The sequence below is a fragment of the Gadus chalcogrammus genome, chromosome 12 (assembly GCF_026213295.1).
Source record: "Gadus chalcogrammus isolate NIFS_2021 chromosome 12, NIFS_Gcha_1.0, whole genome shotgun sequence".
NCBI lineage: Eukaryota > Metazoa > Chordata > Actinopteri > Gadiformes > Gadidae > Gadus > Gadus chalcogrammus.
In genome coordinates this window covers 31,211,530-31,229,719 of record NC_079423.1, presented here as the reverse complement: position 1 = coordinate 31,229,719, position 18,190 = coordinate 31,211,530, and the positions used below count along the sequence as shown (strand labels likewise).

Here is an 18,190-nt window from a genome sequence, read left to right as displayed (position 1 = left end):
GCACCGAAGAACAATTTGTGGCAAATGGCCCCAAATTCTCAGGAGATGTTATGCACAGCTGCGCACCCGGAGCAGCAGCAGAAGACCAAAGACTGGCTCGCTCAGTCCACCTACATCAACTTCGGTGGCGACACCGACAGTTTAATTTTGGATCGCAACGACTTTGGCTTCGCTGATCATGTCCGACAGAGCAAGACCCGGGGCAGTCCAGTATAGCTCTTCTGAAGAGATATCCTTCGCTTCCATTCTTTATAAATGTATAAGTGTGACTGAAAAAGCGACCATGCTGTTTTATCAAATATTTACTTTCAACGTGATGTAGCCTGCATAGGCCTATGCATTTGGTTTATTTTCCATCATTTATAAATATTATATTCCCAATAATTTATATTTTGTGATTTATTTTTCATATTTCTTCGTGAGAACTTAAAAGATGGTAACTCTTTTCATTGTTATAAAGGAATATATAATTGTATTTAAAAAAAGTATTTATAAAAGGTATTTATACATTTAAATTAAACTCAATATATTTATAACAGCCTAAACAACATCACATTTTTATAGACAATCTAATTATCCCAGCATTTTCAATATTATTCTATTTTCATTCAAAATCTATATTTCAAATTTGTCCCAATTACAGTAATGGTTTCAATGCACATTGTTGTTGAAGCTCTGGTTGACTACTGTGACCATGAAGGGTTATTCGGTCCCTCTCCTCTTCCTCACTCCGTGCTCCAGCTCCAATAGCTTCACATAGAGGGCCTGGGACAGGTCCTCATCCACATCCATCTGCAAGAGGAGGAGGAAGAGGAGAGGAGGAGGAAGAGGAGAGAGCAGGAGGAGGAGAGAGGAGGAGGAGAGGAGGAGGAAGAGGAGACAAGGCTGTTTAAGTGTCAGTGTTGGTGTGATTGAAAAGAAGACATTAGATGATAATGTGCCACCATACCTTCCGTGGCTTTATGTGGTTGGCGCCCCGGCCTGAGGTCAGACTGTGGTACTTGGAGTAAGGATCCAGTGACTCAGGCTTCTGGTGGAACAGCCACAACTACAGGAGGGGGGGGGGGGGGGGGGGGGGGGGAGACGTCACTGACTGAGCAATGTTCAGAAAAACCTTGATATGAATTAGCGTCTGGGCTTCATTTGAAACGCAGGAGGTTTCACTCACCAGAGCCTCAGCTCCATTATACGGCGTCAGGGTGAACGTGTTGGTAAAAATCCGGATCTGTGCAAACACAGACAATAAACCACACAAATGATGACAAATTCCACATCTTTATACCATCATCTACAATCATAGTAGATGCTGACATGTCAAAAAATGGAAGATGGCAAAGAATCGTTCTATCCAGCCAAAAATGTCCCGTCTAATTTGCTAAGAATATCTTCCCTCCAAAGGTTGATACATTTCCAGTGATGACATTTTGTTCAGCTCTGCTCACTGATAAGGTTCCCAATCTTCTGCCGTGTCTCACCGTGCAACAAAATAAATCGACATGTTAAGGTTGATAGATCCATAACACGTCTACTTACAAACCAAAAGAGTGGCATAACCAGGGACCACAGAAAATCCGGGAATGCGGGCAGGATGGCATAGGTCAACTTGGTCATCACAAAGCCGGGACAGATGACCGATGAATACAGGCCCTAGAAAGCAACCGCAGAACATAGAGGTAGGTAAAGCCAGCCGTGCCGATAGCTATCACCTGGTAATAGGAATCATCGGTGTTGACTTGGTCACTAGGTTCCATTCGATGCAATCTCTTCTGTATTATGCGCCGGCAGGGAGTACAACAGTATCAAATATGTAGTGGAAACCCGTGACTCGAACTTCACCTTTACGGTCGAACAAAGGAGCAGACTGGGCTCGGGTCAAACCAATAGAACAGGTCCCAGACAAGCAGAGAACTCTAGTGGTCTAAGTACCGTCGTTCAAGAACAAGGTGTGACCTCAGGCCCTGGGTCTTATTAAACCCCTGAGGAGAGGTTAATGAGACTCAGTAAGACATTGAAGAAGAGGGGCTGATGGAGCAGACCTGTGAGTTGAGATGTGTGTTGAGGGCCAATGGGAGCAGACCTGTGTGTTGAGGGCCAATGGGAGCAGACCTGTGTGTTGAGGGCCAATGGGAGCAGACCTGTGAGTTGAGGTGTGTGTTGAGGGCCAATGGGAGCAGACCTGTGAGTTGAGGGCCAATGGGAGCAGACCTGTGTGTTGATGGCCAATGGGAGCAGACCTGTGTGTTGAGGTGTGTGTTGAGGGCCAATGGGAGCAGACCTGTGTGTTGAGGGCCAATGGGAGCAGACCTGTGAGTTGAGGTGCGTGTTGAGGGCCAATGGGAGCAGACCTGTGTGTTGAGGGCCAATGGGAGCAGACCTGTGAGTTGAGGTGCGTGTTGAGGGCCAATGGGAGCAGACCTGTGTGTTGAGGGCCAATGGGAGCAGACCTGTGTGTGGAGGGCCAATGGGAGCAGACCTGTGTGTGGAGGTGCGTGTTGAGGGCCAATGGGAGCAGACCTGTGTGTTGAGGGCCAATGGGAGCAGACCTGTGTGTTGAGGGCCAATGGGAGCAGACCTGTGAGTTGAGGTGCGTGTTGAGGGCCACGCTGAGCAGGTCCGTGGCGTACTTGGAGGAGCTGTAGGGCTGGGAGCCCTGCCGGTGCTGGACGTCCTCCAGGCTGAAGGCTGACTGCTGGGCGTTGATGGAGGAGGTCCAGATCACCTGGGAGGTCCGTCCGGCCTGGCAGAGGAGGCTCTCCAGCTCTCTGACCTGGGGGGTAGGGGGGGGGGGGCGGTGATTACAACATGCTTACAGATCAGAAAATCAGAGCTCTCAAAGTGTTGCTGTTCTTTTGTCATTGTTGAATACTTTCAGGATATCCAGAAGGATCAGAGACCCCGTCGTGGCAGCGAAACATCGCCGATGTCCTCGCAGAGTTCAAAACCCCAAACAAACGTGTCTGCTAAGCAGAATGTTAGCTGGGAATCCGAAGCTGGCAGTCAGCAGTGTCCTCAAGAGGAGGACAGGACAGGAGACGTGGCGTCACAGAAATAACACACTACATTTTTAATGAGTGCTGCTGCACAGTCACGGGTCAGGTGTCCCCTCGGCCCGGAGGAGCCAAGGGCATGGACGCCATGCTAGGCTGCTGCTGGGCTGTGGCTAGCAGACCCAGAGAGGGTGAAGCACCTGGGGCTGGTGGACTGTGGTTAACAGACCCAGAGAGGGTGAATCACCTGGAGCCGCTAGGCTGTGGTTAACAGACCCAGAGAGGGTGAATCATCGGGAGGATCTCTGTGTACGCTGGAGAGAACAGAATTGTGAAAAGTGGATGGAAATGATTTTTCCTTTTCACTTTTCCAGAATGCAGAAGCCCTGCGTTGGTTCTTCTTGTGTCATGTGTCAGTATTTGTATTAGAATGAAAGTAAGCATGGCAGCTGTGTTCAGCCTGGTAGGCGGAGACATGCAGAGGGAACTCACTAATGAAAACTCACCAGGAGGAAATGACCAAACAGGTTGGTCGCGAATACCTCCTGCATTCCGTCGGCAGTGATGCTGTCCTTCTGTTTCAGAATACCCTCTCCAGTGGCAAGCATATTTACAACGTTTCTGTCAAAGAAATACAATAAAACACGACTTCATTTCCATCATACATTTGCAGCCATATGAGCCGGATGATGCAAGAGTTGGCTAAAACCTTTATGGTCATTTAATTCATTACCTTACCTGGAAAAGACGCCTTTGAAAAAGGCTTTCACATCGAACTGTGGGTTTGGCATGATACCAGCATTGAGGTAGAGATAGTCCATCTGGCTATACCTTCATGAAACACCAGCATTAATATTACTCATCATTTCAACAATTGAATGCACTTGTCATTTCTTTTAACTTTCATCATGGTATTTCCTTCCATCAGTCCTTAGGACTTGAATTTAATTATACATTCTGCTTCTATGTTAAGAAGCGACTTATCTCTCGGTCGTTCTATTTCCGTCCCACCTGAGCTTCACCTCTTTGGCTGCGTTCAGAACGGAAGTGACGGAGCTGGTGTCTAGCTGCAGCAGTCCCACCTGGGCCCCGGGGTGGGACGCGAGCAGCGCGGCCCGGGCAGCCTGCGCCCGGCACATGTTCCTGCAGGCCAGACAGAGCTGCAGCCCAGGATCCTCTCCCAGGAGCCGCTCACAGAGAGCCAGGCCGACGCCGCTGCATGGGGAGACGTTATGTATTTATCTGATGCGTTTCTGTTATGCTTCCGTTTGTAATTATAGGGCTGCTGTTGTTGTTTTACATTCACAATGGATAATACTAATTAGCAGACACCACATGAACACACACACACGCACGCACGCACGCACGCACGCACACGATTTTGTAAACACACTTGAAGGGAATGACAAATAACGATGACTCATATTACTATGTGCAATGAGCACATAATAATAGGGTTGCACACATTGGCATAAATATGTGTAATGTAACGGTACAATAAAGCCTATGTAGGCCTACTCATGAGTAAAACAGATATAAAATAGCAAAACTTTCGCTGCAATTAACTGTGACATAAGTCGGTGAAAGGCTGAATTACCTATTTGCTCCGGTCACCAAAACCACTTTATTCATCTTACTCGGTTGAAGTTTTAACAACTAGTTTTATGTATAAAGCGAGTAAAGGTGTAATGAATGGTCCGATCCATGGACGTATCGTGTGGTCTGACGTCTGAGCCAAGGGCACCTATCCTAGCTTGCGTCATATCCTTGAATCTACCTGCGCGTCGTGATTGGATACCACAGTTTCTCCTAGCCAATGATATCGTAGCTATCGTCGGCTCGTCATACGTCGTGAGTTGAGGAAAATAGTTGCTTCTTTATGATGGGTCATATTATACTAGCTCTTAAAAAGACACCCTAAAACCAAGATTTAATGGTCAACATGTATTTGAATGACATGATTGCATCCATGACTTTGGGGCAAAGAATTGCATTGAGAACGTTTATTTTGGTATTTATCTATCACAAAGCAGAATTACAAAGAACATTACCTTTGCATACAAGTATTTTATAAAACACTCCTATAAAAAACAAATTTGATTAATAGCACAAAATTCGTACAAAACTAAACAAATTATAAATTGCAGAGTGAACAGACAACTATACAATTGCAACCAGTTGGGCCACATACTTTTAACGACCTCAAATGCCTTTATAATTGGTTAATATGTTTTTGAATGGAATGCTTGCATGCATCTCTTGATAGTTTTCAGTAACGTTGGTTGTTCAACATGAATGTTAATTCAAATGATGAAGCTAAGAAGAACATGAACAAGCTTTACACGTAAAGTGAAATGGCAGTGAATCCATTTTGTGTGAAAGGCCAAAGGTAATGACAACATGCCATGTCAATCTGAATACAGACTGAAGGACTGATTTTGTGAACATGACCTCAACATGACAACAATGAGTTGAATTAATAGCTGAAATGTATGAGTAATTTAATAGTTTAGTAATCATGAGATGTTTGACCTTATAGCTTCTCACAACACAACCCCAGTCTCCTCAAACAAAGCAATCTGTAATAGTCTCTTTTTTTGTAAAATGCAAGAATAAGACTGAATATTCCCTTTCTGTACACACACAGAATACCTTCATCTGCATTTCATTATCTGACACTGCAACTTAAACACAGTTCAGTCTCACTCTATAGTCTGAGTTCACAATCGTAGTAAGTCTCAACTACACAATTCTTTGGTAAACACATAACCTGTCGATTATCTTCCTTCCAATGAGTAAACACTTACATCTCACTCACGCCCTTGTGACACACAGGTACGTCTGGCCTAGAGCGGGAACTGATAGAGTAAAAGACAACCCCCCTCAAGCATATGACTGATGTGATATTGATATTTCAGACTAGATTACATCTTCAAACACTACATAAATGATCAGACATCAAGCAGAAGGACAGAATGAGGATATTTTGACTGCTGCCATTCACTGAAATGTGTTTTTAAACGGAAGTGCTTCTTGGTACACAGATGAGTGTATGTAACCTTTTTCCTTTTTTACAATTATGGATATTAAAATATTCATAATGAAATATCTATTGAAAATATATTGTCGTATACATTGCTCATTGCAATATCACTGCCAAACACTGCAATTAATGAATATAACAATTTGCTGGTATAATAAATTGCTTAGATTACCTAAACTATTGAGATGAAACAAACATTAACTTGTTGTTCTGAAACGACATGTTTTGATATTAACAGTGACGGTTTGCTGCTCTTATTTGCTCTACATTCAAGCAGTCTTCCAACAGAGAACACAAGAAAGCCTTCCAGCCTCCATCTTTGCCCCTCATTGAACCCACAGACCTGGAACATAAGAAATGACAACTCTTAAAAAAAAGCGACCAAAAAAAACGACATTGTTAAAAAAGTGCCAAATGTGAATTTCTACAATTCACTTTGTTTTTAATACTTGCAAGTTTAGAACGGTCTTGTGTGTGCTTGTCTGGGTATGATGCCCTTCTGTATAAAAGTATAGTATAAAAATGTATTAAACATTAGACAATCTCATCAAGACACACATTGAGTCCGTGCACCTGCCTGCTGCTGTTTGTTAGGTTGTTGTTGTTGTTGTTGTTGTTGTTGGTGTTGATCTAACAGTGTTTCCCCCCGTGGTCGCTGACTCCCGGTAGGTGGGTCAGGGACTTCCTAACCAGTTTCTGCTCAAACAAGATAGCTTAAAGCTGGATTCTATTCTAAACCCGATCTGTTTCATGCATGTTGTATAGGAGAGGAGAGGAGTGTCTTGGTTGGGCCTGGGTCAGCCCTCCCAGGGCTCCAGGAGGGTTCGTGTATTTCCTGGGTTAAGGCTGGCTTTCCAAGAGTGCTCGGTGTATAGCATATCCTGGGTTAGGGCGGGCCCTACAGCAGGGCTCGGTGTATTTCCTGGGTCAGGGCTGGCCCTTTAGCGGGGCTCGGTGTATTTCCTGGGTCAGGCCTGGCCCTTTAGCGGGGCTCGGTGTATTTCCTGGGTCAGGGTTGGCTCTCCAGCAGGGCTCGGTGTATCTCCTGGAAGGAGGGCCTCTCCTTGCTGTTCCTCCTCCAGCAGCTCAGCATGGTCTTGTAGAGAGGGTCTGGACATAACGCTGGCTGGGGCAGGTAGATCTACAGCCAGGAAAGACACGTGAGCCGCAGTTTGTTGTGTGAATACGTTCAACCAGGGTACCCAACCAGAGGCATGGATGGGTTTTTTTCTCTTGTAGTTGAATTATTAGCAAAGGCCAGCAGTCAAACAAATACATGAGAACCATGAGACTCAATCAAAACACACCCTATATCACCTACGTGATCAGTAACATACGTAGAAAGGTTGCAGATGCTGAGTGCTGAATGAGTACCTGTCTCTTCTGGTCCCGGAAGAACTCGCCGGTGTTCTCGATGACCTGCTCGTCGTTGAGCTGGGAGTACGGCTGCTCCTGACAGAAGGTCAGCATCTCCCACACCGTCACCCCGAAGGCCCACACGTCGCTGGCTGTGGTGAACTTACCCTGGAGGAAGGAAAAAGATCATCTACCGTCTATAAACATGTTTTACGTCTGCTAAGCTAGATAAATAGAAGTCTGAGCCAGCCCACCGAGAACGCCCCTCATTAGGTGCGGGAAACAACTTGTTTGCGCTCAAACTTTACTTCGTAACATTGTGACGTCAGACTGCGCAGTGGGCGGTGCTGAAGCGCAGAAGTCTCGCCTCCTGGCTCCCGCAATGTTTACAACTTCTCCGGGATGTGAATTTGTAGACACACGCGCAAAGCGTTCGTCCAATCGCAGCAAAGTGGGCGTGCTGACCAATCACAGCAGAAATTGTTTTTCCAGAAATTAACAGTGTGAGAATATTAAGTGTAATGTAATGCAATTATTATCCCTAAAAGGGCATGATATGGGATCTTTAAAGGGTTACACCGCGTTCACACTACCTCTGTCCGTCGACGGATGGGGGCTTTTTGAGGCATCCACGTGATTTCCCGGGTTGTATTACAAAGGCGATTTCATTGGACAGTGTATTTGCGTATATTTGCATAACGCAATCCGATTGACCGATGGATCCGTCACTTCCTGAAAAGTTGGAATAATTCTCAACTTTTTGACGCAGGCAACGGAGGCGACAGAACGGACGGACCCACAATGCATTTCGAGAGCGCCCCATGCTAAGCCAATGAGATCCGTCGATGGACGGACGCAGTGTGAATGTGAACGCGGCGTTGAAGGTCCGTGTGCTCACAAGCAGGATGCTCTCCCAGGACATCCAGCGGATGGGCAGCACGGCCCGTCCCTGGATGCGGTAGTAGTCGCTGCTGTACAGGTTCCTGCTCATGCCGAAGTCGGCGATCTTTATGGTGTAGCTCTTCCCCACCAGGCAGTTCCGGGTGGCCAGGTCTCGGTGGACAAAGTTCAGAGACGAGAGGTACTTCATCCCCGAGGCGATCTGGGTGACCATGTCACACAGGTCGCTGAAGCTGGAGGGAGGGAGGGCGGGAGGGAGGGAGGGGGGGGGAGAACGATTTAGTGTGAAAAGATTATTATGACGTAACCAACCCACACCCCTCCCTCTTTCCCCCCCTCCCTCTCTCTCCCCCCCATCTCTCCCCCCCCATCTCTCTCTCTCTCTCTCTCTCTCTCTCTCTCTCTCTCTCTCTCTCTCCCCCCCCTCCCTCTCTCTCCCCCCCTCTCCCTCTCTCTCTCCCTCTCCCCATCCTCTTTCCCCCTATCCCCCCCTCTCCCTCTCCTCCCCCTCTCCCTCTCTCTCCCCCCCATCTCTCTCCGTCTCGCTCTCTCTCTCCCTCTCCCCGCCCCCTCTCTCCCCCTATCCCCTCTCCCCCCCCCCCCCCTCACCTGACGGTGGGGGCTGTGCTGAGTGCGGCCAGTGGCCCCGGGGCCTGGTGGCGGGAGAGGAACTGGTTGAGGTCCCCGTTCTCCATGTACTCTGTGATCATGCTCAGGGGGTCGCTGTAGATGCACACGGCCAGCAGCCGGATGATGTTGGGGTCCTTCAGGCGCGACATGATCTTGATCTCCTTCAGGAAGTCATTCCTAGTGCGCGGAAACACCATTTACTTTATCATTTGTTTCCCACAGCTTCAGAGACCAGAGAAAGACTAGAGAGGGACTAGAGAGAGATTAGAGAGAGACTAGAGAGAGAGAGAGAGACTAGAGAGAGATTAGAGAAAGACTAGAGAGAGAGAGAGAGACTAGAGAGAGATTAGAGAGAGACTAGAGAGAGAGAGGGAGACTAGAGAGAGATTAGAGAGAGACTAGAGAGAGAGAGAGACTAGAGAGAGAGAGAGAGAGACTAGAGAGAGAGAGAGAGACTAGAGAAAGAGAGAGAGAGAGACTAGAGAGAGACTAGAGAGAGACTAGAGAGAGGCTAGAGAGGAGAGAGAGAGACTAGAGAGAGGCTAGAGAGGAGAGAGAGAGAGAGAGAGAGAGAGAGAGAGAGAGAGAGAGAGAGAGAGAGAGACTAGAGAGGGACTAGAGAGAGACTAGAGAGACTAGAGAGAGACTAGAGAGAGACTAGAGAGAGACTAGAGAGAGAGAGAGAGAGAGAGAGAGAGAGAGAGAGAGAGAGAGAGAGAGAGAGACTAGAGAGAGACCGAGGAGGCCTGAGACACCAGCGTGCGTTGAGTACCTTGCATTCTTGCTGGCGTCGGCGCGGAGCATCTTGACCGCCACGAGGACCGGCTGGCCCTCGTCCACGTCGAAGGAGAACTCCTCCGCCATGAACTCCTGGAGGCCCTCCGCCTCGCACAGGTGGACCTGGAGGAGGAGGAGGAGGAGGAGGGGAGGGGAGGGGAGGAGGGGAGGAGGGGAGGAGGGGAGGAGGGGGGGGGGAGGAGAGGAGGGGAGAGGAGGGGAGGGGAGAGGAGAGGGGGAGAGGAGGAGCAGAGAGGAGGGGAGGAGGGGAGGAGAGGGGGGGGGAGGAGAGGAGAGGGGGAGAGGAGGAGCAGAGAGGAGGAGAGGAGGAGCAGAGAGGAGGAGAGGAGGAGGAGAGAGGAGGAGATTAGGGGAGGAGAGGGGGAGGAGGAGAGGAGAGGAGAGGAGGAGGAGGAGGAGGAGAGGAGGGGAGGAGAGGATGAGGAGAGGAGAGGGGGAGGAGGAGAGGAGAGGAGAGGAGGAGGAGGAGGAGGAGAGGAGGGGAGGAGGGGAGGAGGGGAGGAGGGGAGGAGAGGGCGGGGGGAGGAGAGGAGAGGGGGAGAGGGGGAGGAGGAGGGGAGGAGGAGGGGAGGAGGGGAGGAGAGGGGGGGGGAGGAGAGGAGAGGGGGAGAGGAGGAGAGGAGAGGGGGAGAGGAGGAGCAGAGAGGAGGAGAGGAGGAGCAGAGAGGAGGAGATTAGGGGAGGAGAGGGGGAGGAGGAGAGGAGAGGAGAGGAGGAGGAGGAGGAGGAGGAGGAGGAGGAGGAGGAGGAGGAGGAGGAGGAGGAGAGGAGGGGAGGAGGGGAGGAGGGGAGGAGAGGGGGGGGGAGGAGAGGAGAGAGGACAGGAGAAGGTGAGCGGAAAGGGAATGAGAGGAGAGGAGAGTAGAGGGGAGAGGAAAGGAGATGAGAAAGAAGTATTTCCTTGGTAAGTCGAGCCTTAGAGGGCATGATGTATTCTCTGAGGATGGGCCATCCCGGCGCTCCTCACAGTCCCGTCGGTGAGGAGGAGCTCCCCGTACCTCTCCGAACTGTCCTTCTCCCAGCTTCTCCTTGAAGGTGAGCAGCTTCCGGGGGAACTCCTCCGCGGCCACATCCTTCCCCGACAGCAGGTCCATGGCCACGGCGGGGATGGCGTAGGTGTTGCCGCCGGTGACGCCCTGCAGGTGGACGATGTCGGCCTCGGCGTAGTGGGGGACGCCGTCCGGCGCCGGGGCCGTGCCGGGGGGCTTGGAGGCGGCGGCGCTGGTAGACGCCGCTGTGCAGCATCAGGACCGGCCGTACGTTAGACCACTGGTACAACGGTAAGAAGGTGTGTGTGTGTGTTTGTCTGTGTGTGTTTGTGAGAGTTTGACTGTATGTGTGTGCGTGCGTTTGTCTATGTCTGCATGTGTCTATGTTTGTGTGTGCGCGTTGGTGCGCGCGTGTGTGTGCGCATGCGTGTGTGCGTGCGTGTGTCTTTGTCTGCGTGAGAGTGTGCGTTTGCCTGTGTGTGTTTATCTGTGTGTGCGTTTTTCTGTCTCTCTGTCTGAGTGCGTGTGCGTCTGTGTGTGTCTATGTCTGCGTGGGTGTGCGTTTGCGTGCGTGTGTGTTTGTCTGTGTTCACCTTTGTCTGTGCTTAGTTTGTGTGTGTCTATGTCTGTGTTTGTGTGTGTGCGTCTGTGTCTGTGTTTGTGTGTGTTCGGCGTGCGTGCGTGTCTGTGTGCGTGTGCGTGTGTCCCCACCAGGCTCCTCGGCCGTGAACTCGGGCATCTTGCAGAGGAGCTGGGAGGGCTCTTGGTAGTCGCCCCCCAGGGGGAAGATGCGTTCGTACGTGGCGTCGGACTCCTGCTCGCTGGCGGCGGCCGACGCGTTGGTGTGGCTGAAGGCGAACGTCTCGCTCTGGATGGACAGACTCGCCGTGAGCTCGTCGTCTAGCATCCGGCGGGAGACCTGGAGGGAGGGAGGGGGGGGGGACACTGCGGTCATCTGGTGGAAATATCAATCATAACTATAATATACAAATATACAAAATTATATTAAGGGTGACATATTATACCACCAGGTGTGAGTGTGATTAGCCGTTACAAGCCGTTTTGAAATCTGCCTCTTCTGACATCACAAGTGGGCGTGTCCACCTAGATCTATGATGGATAGACAGGCAACGTTTGCTACAGTCCACTTGCTAGGCTGGACGTAATAGGTCACCTTTAACCTTGTTTCTGAAATTACTGGTCAATTTAAAATGAATTGTATGCATTCTCCCTGTACCTAAAATACCTCCCTCCCTTTCTCTAACAGAGATGTTAAGACAGTTGGCATTTGTAGCCACCGAGTCTGAGACTTAGACAAACAGACTGACTTCTTTGGTGTGTAGAATCTTTTAACTGTTGCATCCTTGCTTGCAGACGTGCAGACATATCCACTTCACCCATAGTGTATTGCAGTTTATCTTGGCCTCTCCTGCCAATCCTAAAATGGTCACTCCCTCTCACCTTTGTTACCTTTGTATAAACTACCCACCATGCAAACGTTTCCCTATAAGAGTCTTGTTCACCCATTGTCTCACTAAATGTATCCTTGGTAACTTTGCTGCCTGAACTCCATGATCAGGCCCTAATATTATTTGCATTTTACAGCAAATAATATTTTGCTGGACAAAGCGACCACGGCCCGGGCTTCTGGCCACGTCCTCTTGACAAAGCTCACCTTCTCGATCATCTTCTGCCACACCTGCCGCCACAAGATAATGACGATGATGGCGACGAGGATGAAGATGATGGCCACTAGACAACCGATCAGAATTGTTGTGTTGCTGTCGTCTACTTTGTGTGTGGGGTGACCCCCTGGGAAAGGGGGTAGAGGGGGACACATTCTGATTGGATGGACATTAGTTTGTGTGTGTGTGTGTGTGTGTGTGTGTGTGTGTGTGTGTGTGTGTGTGTGTGTGTGTGTGTGTGTGTGTGTGTGTGTGTGTGTGTGTGTGTGTGTGTGTGTGGGTGTGTGTCTGAGTCTCTGTGTGTGTGTGTGTGTGTGTGTGTGTGTTTGTGTTCAGGTGTGTGTGTGTGTGTGCGTGTTTGTATGTGTGTGTGTGTGTGCGTGTGAGTCAGTAAAAAATCTCATTACTTTGCACCAATGAGTTTCTTTGCTCCCAGCTGTGTACCTGATCCATATTGGCACGACAATTTATATTTGGGAATTAAATGGTGTGTGTCCCCTGACAAGATTGTGTGTGTGTGTGTTACTGTCCCGGAGTTGTGCATGTGTTTGTGTGTGTGTGTGTGGGTATGTGTGTCACTGACCAGTTTGTGCGTGTGTGTGTGTGTGTGTCACTGACCAGGTTGTGTGCTCGTGGGAGGTCCTGGATTGGGCGGGGCCAGGGTTGTGTTATACATGGCTGTATCTGAAGAACAGATCATAATGTTATTGTATACAGTGATCATTATCACGATACTCTGAAACAAGCTTTACATAGTTCATAATTAAACATAAATACATTCGTCAAACCAGACCGAACCGGTTCTGAGGTGAGGTGGAAGTTTTGTGTAAAACCATCAAACGGTCGTTTGGGATAAATGACAGAGTCGGATCATCTAGAATCAATAAAATTGCTATGTTCTCTTATTGTCCTGTGTTGATCATAACACACATTTGGTTTTTGTTATTATTACCATTATTATAAACATTAATATGATGTGATAAGCATATTTTGAGGAACCCCCTAGCCGGACTGGGTACCTGACTGGAAGGTGATCTCGCTGAACATCATCCAGGTGTCGGCGAAGTAGAAGTGGCACTTGATGGCGCTGGCCATGTGGTTGGCCAGGTCCACGGTGAGGAAGCGGGCGCTGGGGTCCACCCCGTCCACCGCCGCCCGGAACACCAGCGGCGCCGCCTCCCAGTCGGCCTCGCTGCGGAAGTAGCAGGAGGCCCGGCGGAAGGCCTTCACGCCCCGCCAGAACATGTTGTTGCAGTGCACCTGGGGGGAGGGAGGGAGGTGTTAACATGTTGGAGGAGAGGCTCGTTAACATGTTGGAGGGAGAGGCTCGTTAACATGTTGTAGGAGAGGCTCGTTAACATGTTGGAGTGAGAGGCTCGTTAACATGTAGGAGGGAGAGGCTCGTTAACATGTTGGAGGGAGAGGCTCGTTAACCTGTTGGAGGGAGAGGATCGTTAACATGTTGGAGGAGAGGCTCGTTACATGTTGGAGGGAGACGCTCGTTATCATGTTGGAGGAGAGGCTCGTTAACATGTTGGAGGAGAGGCTCGTTAACATGTTGGAGGGAGAGGCTCGTTAACATGTTGTTGGGAGAGGCTCGTTAACATGTTGAGGGAGACACTCGTTAACATGTTTTTGGGAGAGGCTTGTTAACATGTTGGAGGGAGACGCTCATTAACATTTTGTAGGGAGACGCTCGTTAACATGTTGTAGGGAGACGCTCGTTAACATGTTGGAGGGAGACTTGTGACTCTCGTTAACATGTTAACAGGTTGTAGGAAGACACTCGTTAACATAGGGAGACTGGTTAACATGTTGTAGGGAGACTCGTTAACATGTTGTAGGGAGACTCGTTAACATGTTGTTGCAGTGGACCTGGCGGAAGAGACTTGTTAACATGTTGTTAACGAGTTAACGGTGAATCCTCACCTTCATGGTGGTGAAGTTGCGTACGCGGTCGAACTCGAACATGATCTCCACGTAGCCGCTGGGGAAGCTCTCATTGGTCCAGGCCACGTAGTCGTAGCCCGGCCAGGCGTTATACACCTGGCTCTGCGTGAAGTCGTCCAGACCGCACACGCCGTCCGTCAGCTGGCCCAGCCCCTCGGTCATACTGGGAGAAACAGACCAGTAGCATCGTCTTTACATTAACATTTGTCAACTACAATATATCGCTGTCGGTACAGTGAGGCTGTTCATAGAACCAATTGCAAAGCACCAAATATCACTAGGTTAACTTATTCCCCGTATGCAACAAAAAAGGTAAGTATGACATACAATAAGTGCGTTCATTAAGTGCCAGGACGCACAACATACAATAAGAAGGAGGGGAGGGACGGGTTGGTTATGCAGAGGTCCTAATCATCACCCTGTCGATATCTGCCGAAGTCCCCCCCGCCACCACTAGATGGCAGCATTGAGTCATAATGTATTGCTCGTCATATTAGGACGTGGCCGAGTTGTGTGTCACGCAGGACGTCATTCACAGAGCCGTAAAACAACCAAGGCAACACAACTCAGATCGCCGATTGGCTCTTCCTCTTTCCATCGTTTGTTTCCAGGGTCATTTTATTCCGGTTGACTCAAGGACTCGCACACGTTACTACAGATGTTGAAACCACATGACCGAGGCTCGGCCCGTTTGTCTCGCTGTAGCCATGGTAACCTCATGTCAACAGGCTGCAATTAATCGTGACCGTGGCTTTCATGACGGTTTTTTCATGAGGACACTGATTGAAGCAGACAGGAAAAGAGCCGTAAAGGGGACAGAGGGGAGCCAAACGATCAGGAGAAATAGGATCGTTGGAGGGATTGCAAGGAAATCCTCACGGTCAAGTGCTCTCGCAGACACGCACACACACACACGCACGCACGCACACACACCTGTGGATCACGGCTCCGTCGTAGACCGAGTCGTTGAGGTACACGGGGAAACTGGGCAAGTTCATCTGTTCACCAACGGGAGCGTTGTAAGATACAAGGCCGTCTGAGAGAAAGGGAGAAGAGAGAGAGAGAGAGAGAGAGAGAGAGAGAGAGAGAGAGAGAGAGAGAGAGAGAGAGAGAGAGGGGGGGGGGGGGGGGGGGGGGAGAGAGAGAGAGAGAAGCAGATGTTCATATACGAGTACAAAATAGACAAAACTTTTTGCTGAACGTGTTTAAACCAAAACTGTTACTGATGCCAATATTGATCAGCAGTCAGCAAGTGTGAAACGATGACCAGACTTTTATTATAAACACATTTATTGACGTTTACCGTCAAAAGATAAACCCCGCTCAAGTCTTTATGAGCCAATAAATTATTTTATGATAATCCCAGATAGTAAGACTAGAGTCCTCCTTCTATAAAACCACATAATCATATGACTATGGTGACTTCCACACATAAACATTGATCTGTATAGCATATGTCTCATAAAGCATATGCCAATAATAATGATACCGCACTGCCTTTATCTCACACCGGTTGCGTGCACGTGTACGTGTGTGCGTGCGTGCGTGCGCCTCACCCAGCCACTCGCAGCCGTAGAGCTCCACCCTCATGCAGACGTTCATGGAGTGGTCGGTGACAGGTATGAAGCGCACGGAGCGCGCTATGATGGGCGGCTCTAGGTCCTTCAGCACGATGTCGTAGGCGTTGCGGTTTCCTGCTATGACCTGCTTCACCAAACGTCAACACAACAGACCTTTGAGCCGGGCTCTCTGCCATCGGCCTCCTCGTCGACACCCACATCATTGGCACGGTCTTCATTTGAATCAACATCATCATCATCATCATCATCATCATCATCATCATGTGTTTTGGTCAATGTACGCGGTCGACATTCCTCTCCGCCTGCCGGTATATCAGCAGAGATAAGGGGCCCAGGTGCCAAGCAATAAGAGTAGGCTACGTGCCTCTTTACCCGCAGTCTGCTGCAGGCCAGCATCTAGAATCAATTAAAGGCTAAATTAGAGCCATAAAACCACTGTGTTTATGATTGACCGCCCAAAGATCAGGATGACGTTATCGAGGTCCCGGGTTCGGCTTTTGGATGCAGAAAGGATACTCTCTGTCCTACTGTCTCCCCACAATGTCGTTTTATGTTTCTTGGACGGGATGTAACTGGTAACTTCGTTGCTCTGTACCTGTGACATGTGCAATGACAATAAAGTCTCTATCTGTCTCTCTGCTCGCCTGTCTGTCTGTCCCTCCGTTCGCATGTCTGTCTGTCTCTCTGCCCGCATGTCTGTCTGTCTCTCTGCCCGCCTCTCTGTTTGTCTCTCTGCTTGCCTGTCTATCTCTCTGCCTGTGACTTTGTGTGTGCGCATATCCCCCCCCCCACTCGCCTGCTGGCCCGTGCGGTCCCCCCCCCCCCGGCCCCCCCCCCCCCACTCGCCTGCTGCCCGGTGCGGTCCCCCGGCCCCCCCCCCCACTCGCCTGCTGGCCTGTATGGTCCCCCGGCCCCCCCCCCCACTCGCCTGCCGCCCGGTGCGGTCCCCGCCCCCGCCCCCGGCCCCCCCCCCCCCCCCCCCCCCCTGCTGCCCGGTGCGGCCCCCGCCCCCGGCCCCCCCCCCCACTCGCCTGCTGCCCGGTGCGGTCCCTCCAGACCGCCCACCGGCTGCCGTCCCGGCTGTACTGCAGCTGGTAGCGGTGGGCGAACTCGTTGCCGATGCCCCCGGCGTGGCGGCCCTGCGTGCCCACCAGCGTGATGAAGGTGAGCGAGCGCAGGTCCACCTGCAGGAACTCCTTCAGCGTGTCGGGCTCCAGCGTGCCCTCGGGGCACCAGGCCCCGTCCGCCTCCTCCTGCTCCAGCCTGGGGGTGGGGGTGGGGGGGGGGGGTTAGACAAGCAGTCCGGCTCCTGGGGGAATCCACGACCCCCAAAACCTGCCCCACGCACACTACAACAACAGACTATAGACTATAAATACATATTTCTGTAGTTTGCACAGCATTTTGCACTAGAATCAACCGTGGCCGGTACCAGTACCACTTCTGCTACTTACTTTTATACTTTTTAATTTTTACTATCTTATTAACTTTATCTTGTATTGTTGCTGCTATGTGGCTGTTGAGGAACCAAGCATACACATTGTACTCCTATGTTCTTGTACAATAATAATCAAATAATTCTGATTCTGATTCTGATTCTCTAAAATGTATTTACATAATTAATTTTGTTTATTTCCTGGCTTTGGAAACACAACACAAAGCTTTATTCCTTCTCTCTCTATCAAATCACCTTCATTCAACCGTTCAGTTCAGTTCAGTTCTGAACTGAACTGAACTGAACGGTTGAATGAAGGTGAATTGATAGAGAGAGAAGGAGCGAGAGAGAAAGAGAGAAAGAGGGAGACTGACACACAGTGACGGGGACAGACAAAGAGGAAGGCAGACCAGCAGACATGTCAGAGTGGGATCGTTGGTGTGTGGACACACACACACCCACGTAAGTGTGGTAGAGGAGAAATTAGAACAGGATGGAGAAGGTAAGCTGAGAGGAAAGTAAAGCGGGCTCCTATAAAAACACCTCGCTCTGCACCGGAGTCGTAATTTCCTTTGACACGGTTAATTCTGGGTTAGGAGGAGAGAAAGACACACACAAAGAGAGAGAGAGGAGCTGACAGCGGTGAGAGAGAGACACACACAAAGAGAGAGAGAGGAGCTGACAGCGGTGAGAGAGAGACACACACAAAGAGAGAGAGAGGAGCTGACAGAGAGACACACACAAAGAGAGAGAGAGGAGCTGACAGCGGTGAGAGAGAGACACACACAGAGAGAGAGAGAGAGGAGCTGACAGCGGTGAGAGGCACCAGGCATGGCG

The 18,190-nt window shown here is 50.0% G+C and overlaps 2 protein-coding genes across 5 annotated transcripts in view; both read right to left on the bottom strand.

The window, feature by feature from the left end:
- Positions 1-225: 225 nt before the first annotated feature.
- On the bottom strand, positions 226-4,740 carry hsd17b7 (hydroxysteroid (17-beta) dehydrogenase 7). 2 transcript variants are annotated; one of them, XM_056604719.1, is made up of 9 exons: positions 4,585-4,739; positions 3,999-4,202; positions 3,726-3,818; positions 3,494-3,608; positions 2,573-2,767; positions 1,534-1,647; positions 1,169-1,225; positions 950-1,048; positions 226-792 (listed from the first exon to the last, which is right to left on the bottom strand). In XM_056604719.1, exons 1-9 carry the CDS (start codon positions 4,617-4,619, stop codon positions 703-705), a joined length of 1,002 nt encoding a protein of 333 aa, XP_056460694.1. In that variant the 5' UTR covers positions 4,620-4,739; the 3' UTR covers positions 226-702. The 2 variants fall into 2 exon arrangements, 1 of the variants encoding a protein (XP_056460694.1); XR_008897186.1 differs by lacking the exons at positions 226-792; positions 950-1,048 and having other exon boundaries at positions 2,625-2,767; positions 4,585-4,740.
- Positions 4,741-4,844: 104 nt separating this feature from the next.
- Positions 4,845-18,190, bottom strand: part of ddr2a (discoidin domain receptor tyrosine kinase 2a) — a 28,846-nt gene continuing 15,500 nt past the window's right edge. Inside the window, exons 4-18 of one of the 3 annotated variants that reach the window (XM_056604679.1) lie at positions 16,970-17,181; positions 16,715-16,734; positions 15,895-16,042; positions 15,272-15,374; positions 14,318-14,501; positions 13,408-13,648; positions 13,007-13,072; positions 12,379-12,515; positions 11,415-11,622; positions 10,713-10,948; positions 9,689-9,816; positions 8,896-9,093; positions 8,285-8,519; positions 7,405-7,554; positions 4,845-7,171 (exon numbers count right to left, since the gene is read on the bottom strand). In XM_056604679.1, coding sequence (XP_056460654.1) covers positions 7,040-7,171; positions 7,405-7,554; positions 8,285-8,519; positions 8,896-9,093; positions 9,689-9,816; positions 10,713-10,948; positions 11,415-11,622; positions 12,379-12,515; positions 13,007-13,072; positions 13,408-13,648; positions 14,318-14,501; positions 15,272-15,374; positions 15,895-16,042; positions 16,715-16,734; positions 16,970-17,181 — 2,398 coding nt within the window. In that variant the 3' untranslated portion in view covers positions 4,845-7,039. Of the gene's footprint in view, positions 7,172-7,404; positions 7,555-8,284; positions 8,520-8,895; positions 9,094-9,688; positions 9,817-10,712; positions 10,949-11,414; positions 11,623-12,378; positions 12,516-13,006; positions 13,073-13,407; positions 13,649-14,317; positions 14,502-15,271; positions 15,375-15,894; positions 16,043-16,714; positions 16,735-16,949; positions 17,182-18,190 lie in introns of all 3 variants that reach the window. The other 2 variants (XM_056604678.1, XM_056604680.1) reach the window with 2 other exon arrangements.

What these genes read in the sequence shown, in the direction of transcription:
- hsd17b7 (XM_056604719.1), bottom strand. Translation starts at nt 4,619, where the DNA reads ATGAATAAAGTGGTTTTGGTGACCGGAGCAAATAG. An exon ending in ACACGCACCTCAACTCACAG is followed by an intron (nt 1,648 to 2,572) that starts GTCTGCTCCCAT and finishes GTTGCTTTCTAG; the next exon opens with GGCCTGTATTCATCGGTCAT. An exon ending in TTATGCCACTCTTTTGGTTT is followed by an intron (nt 1,226 to 1,533) that starts GTAAGTAGACGT and finishes GTGTTTGCACAG; the next exon opens with ATCCGGATTTTTACCAACAC.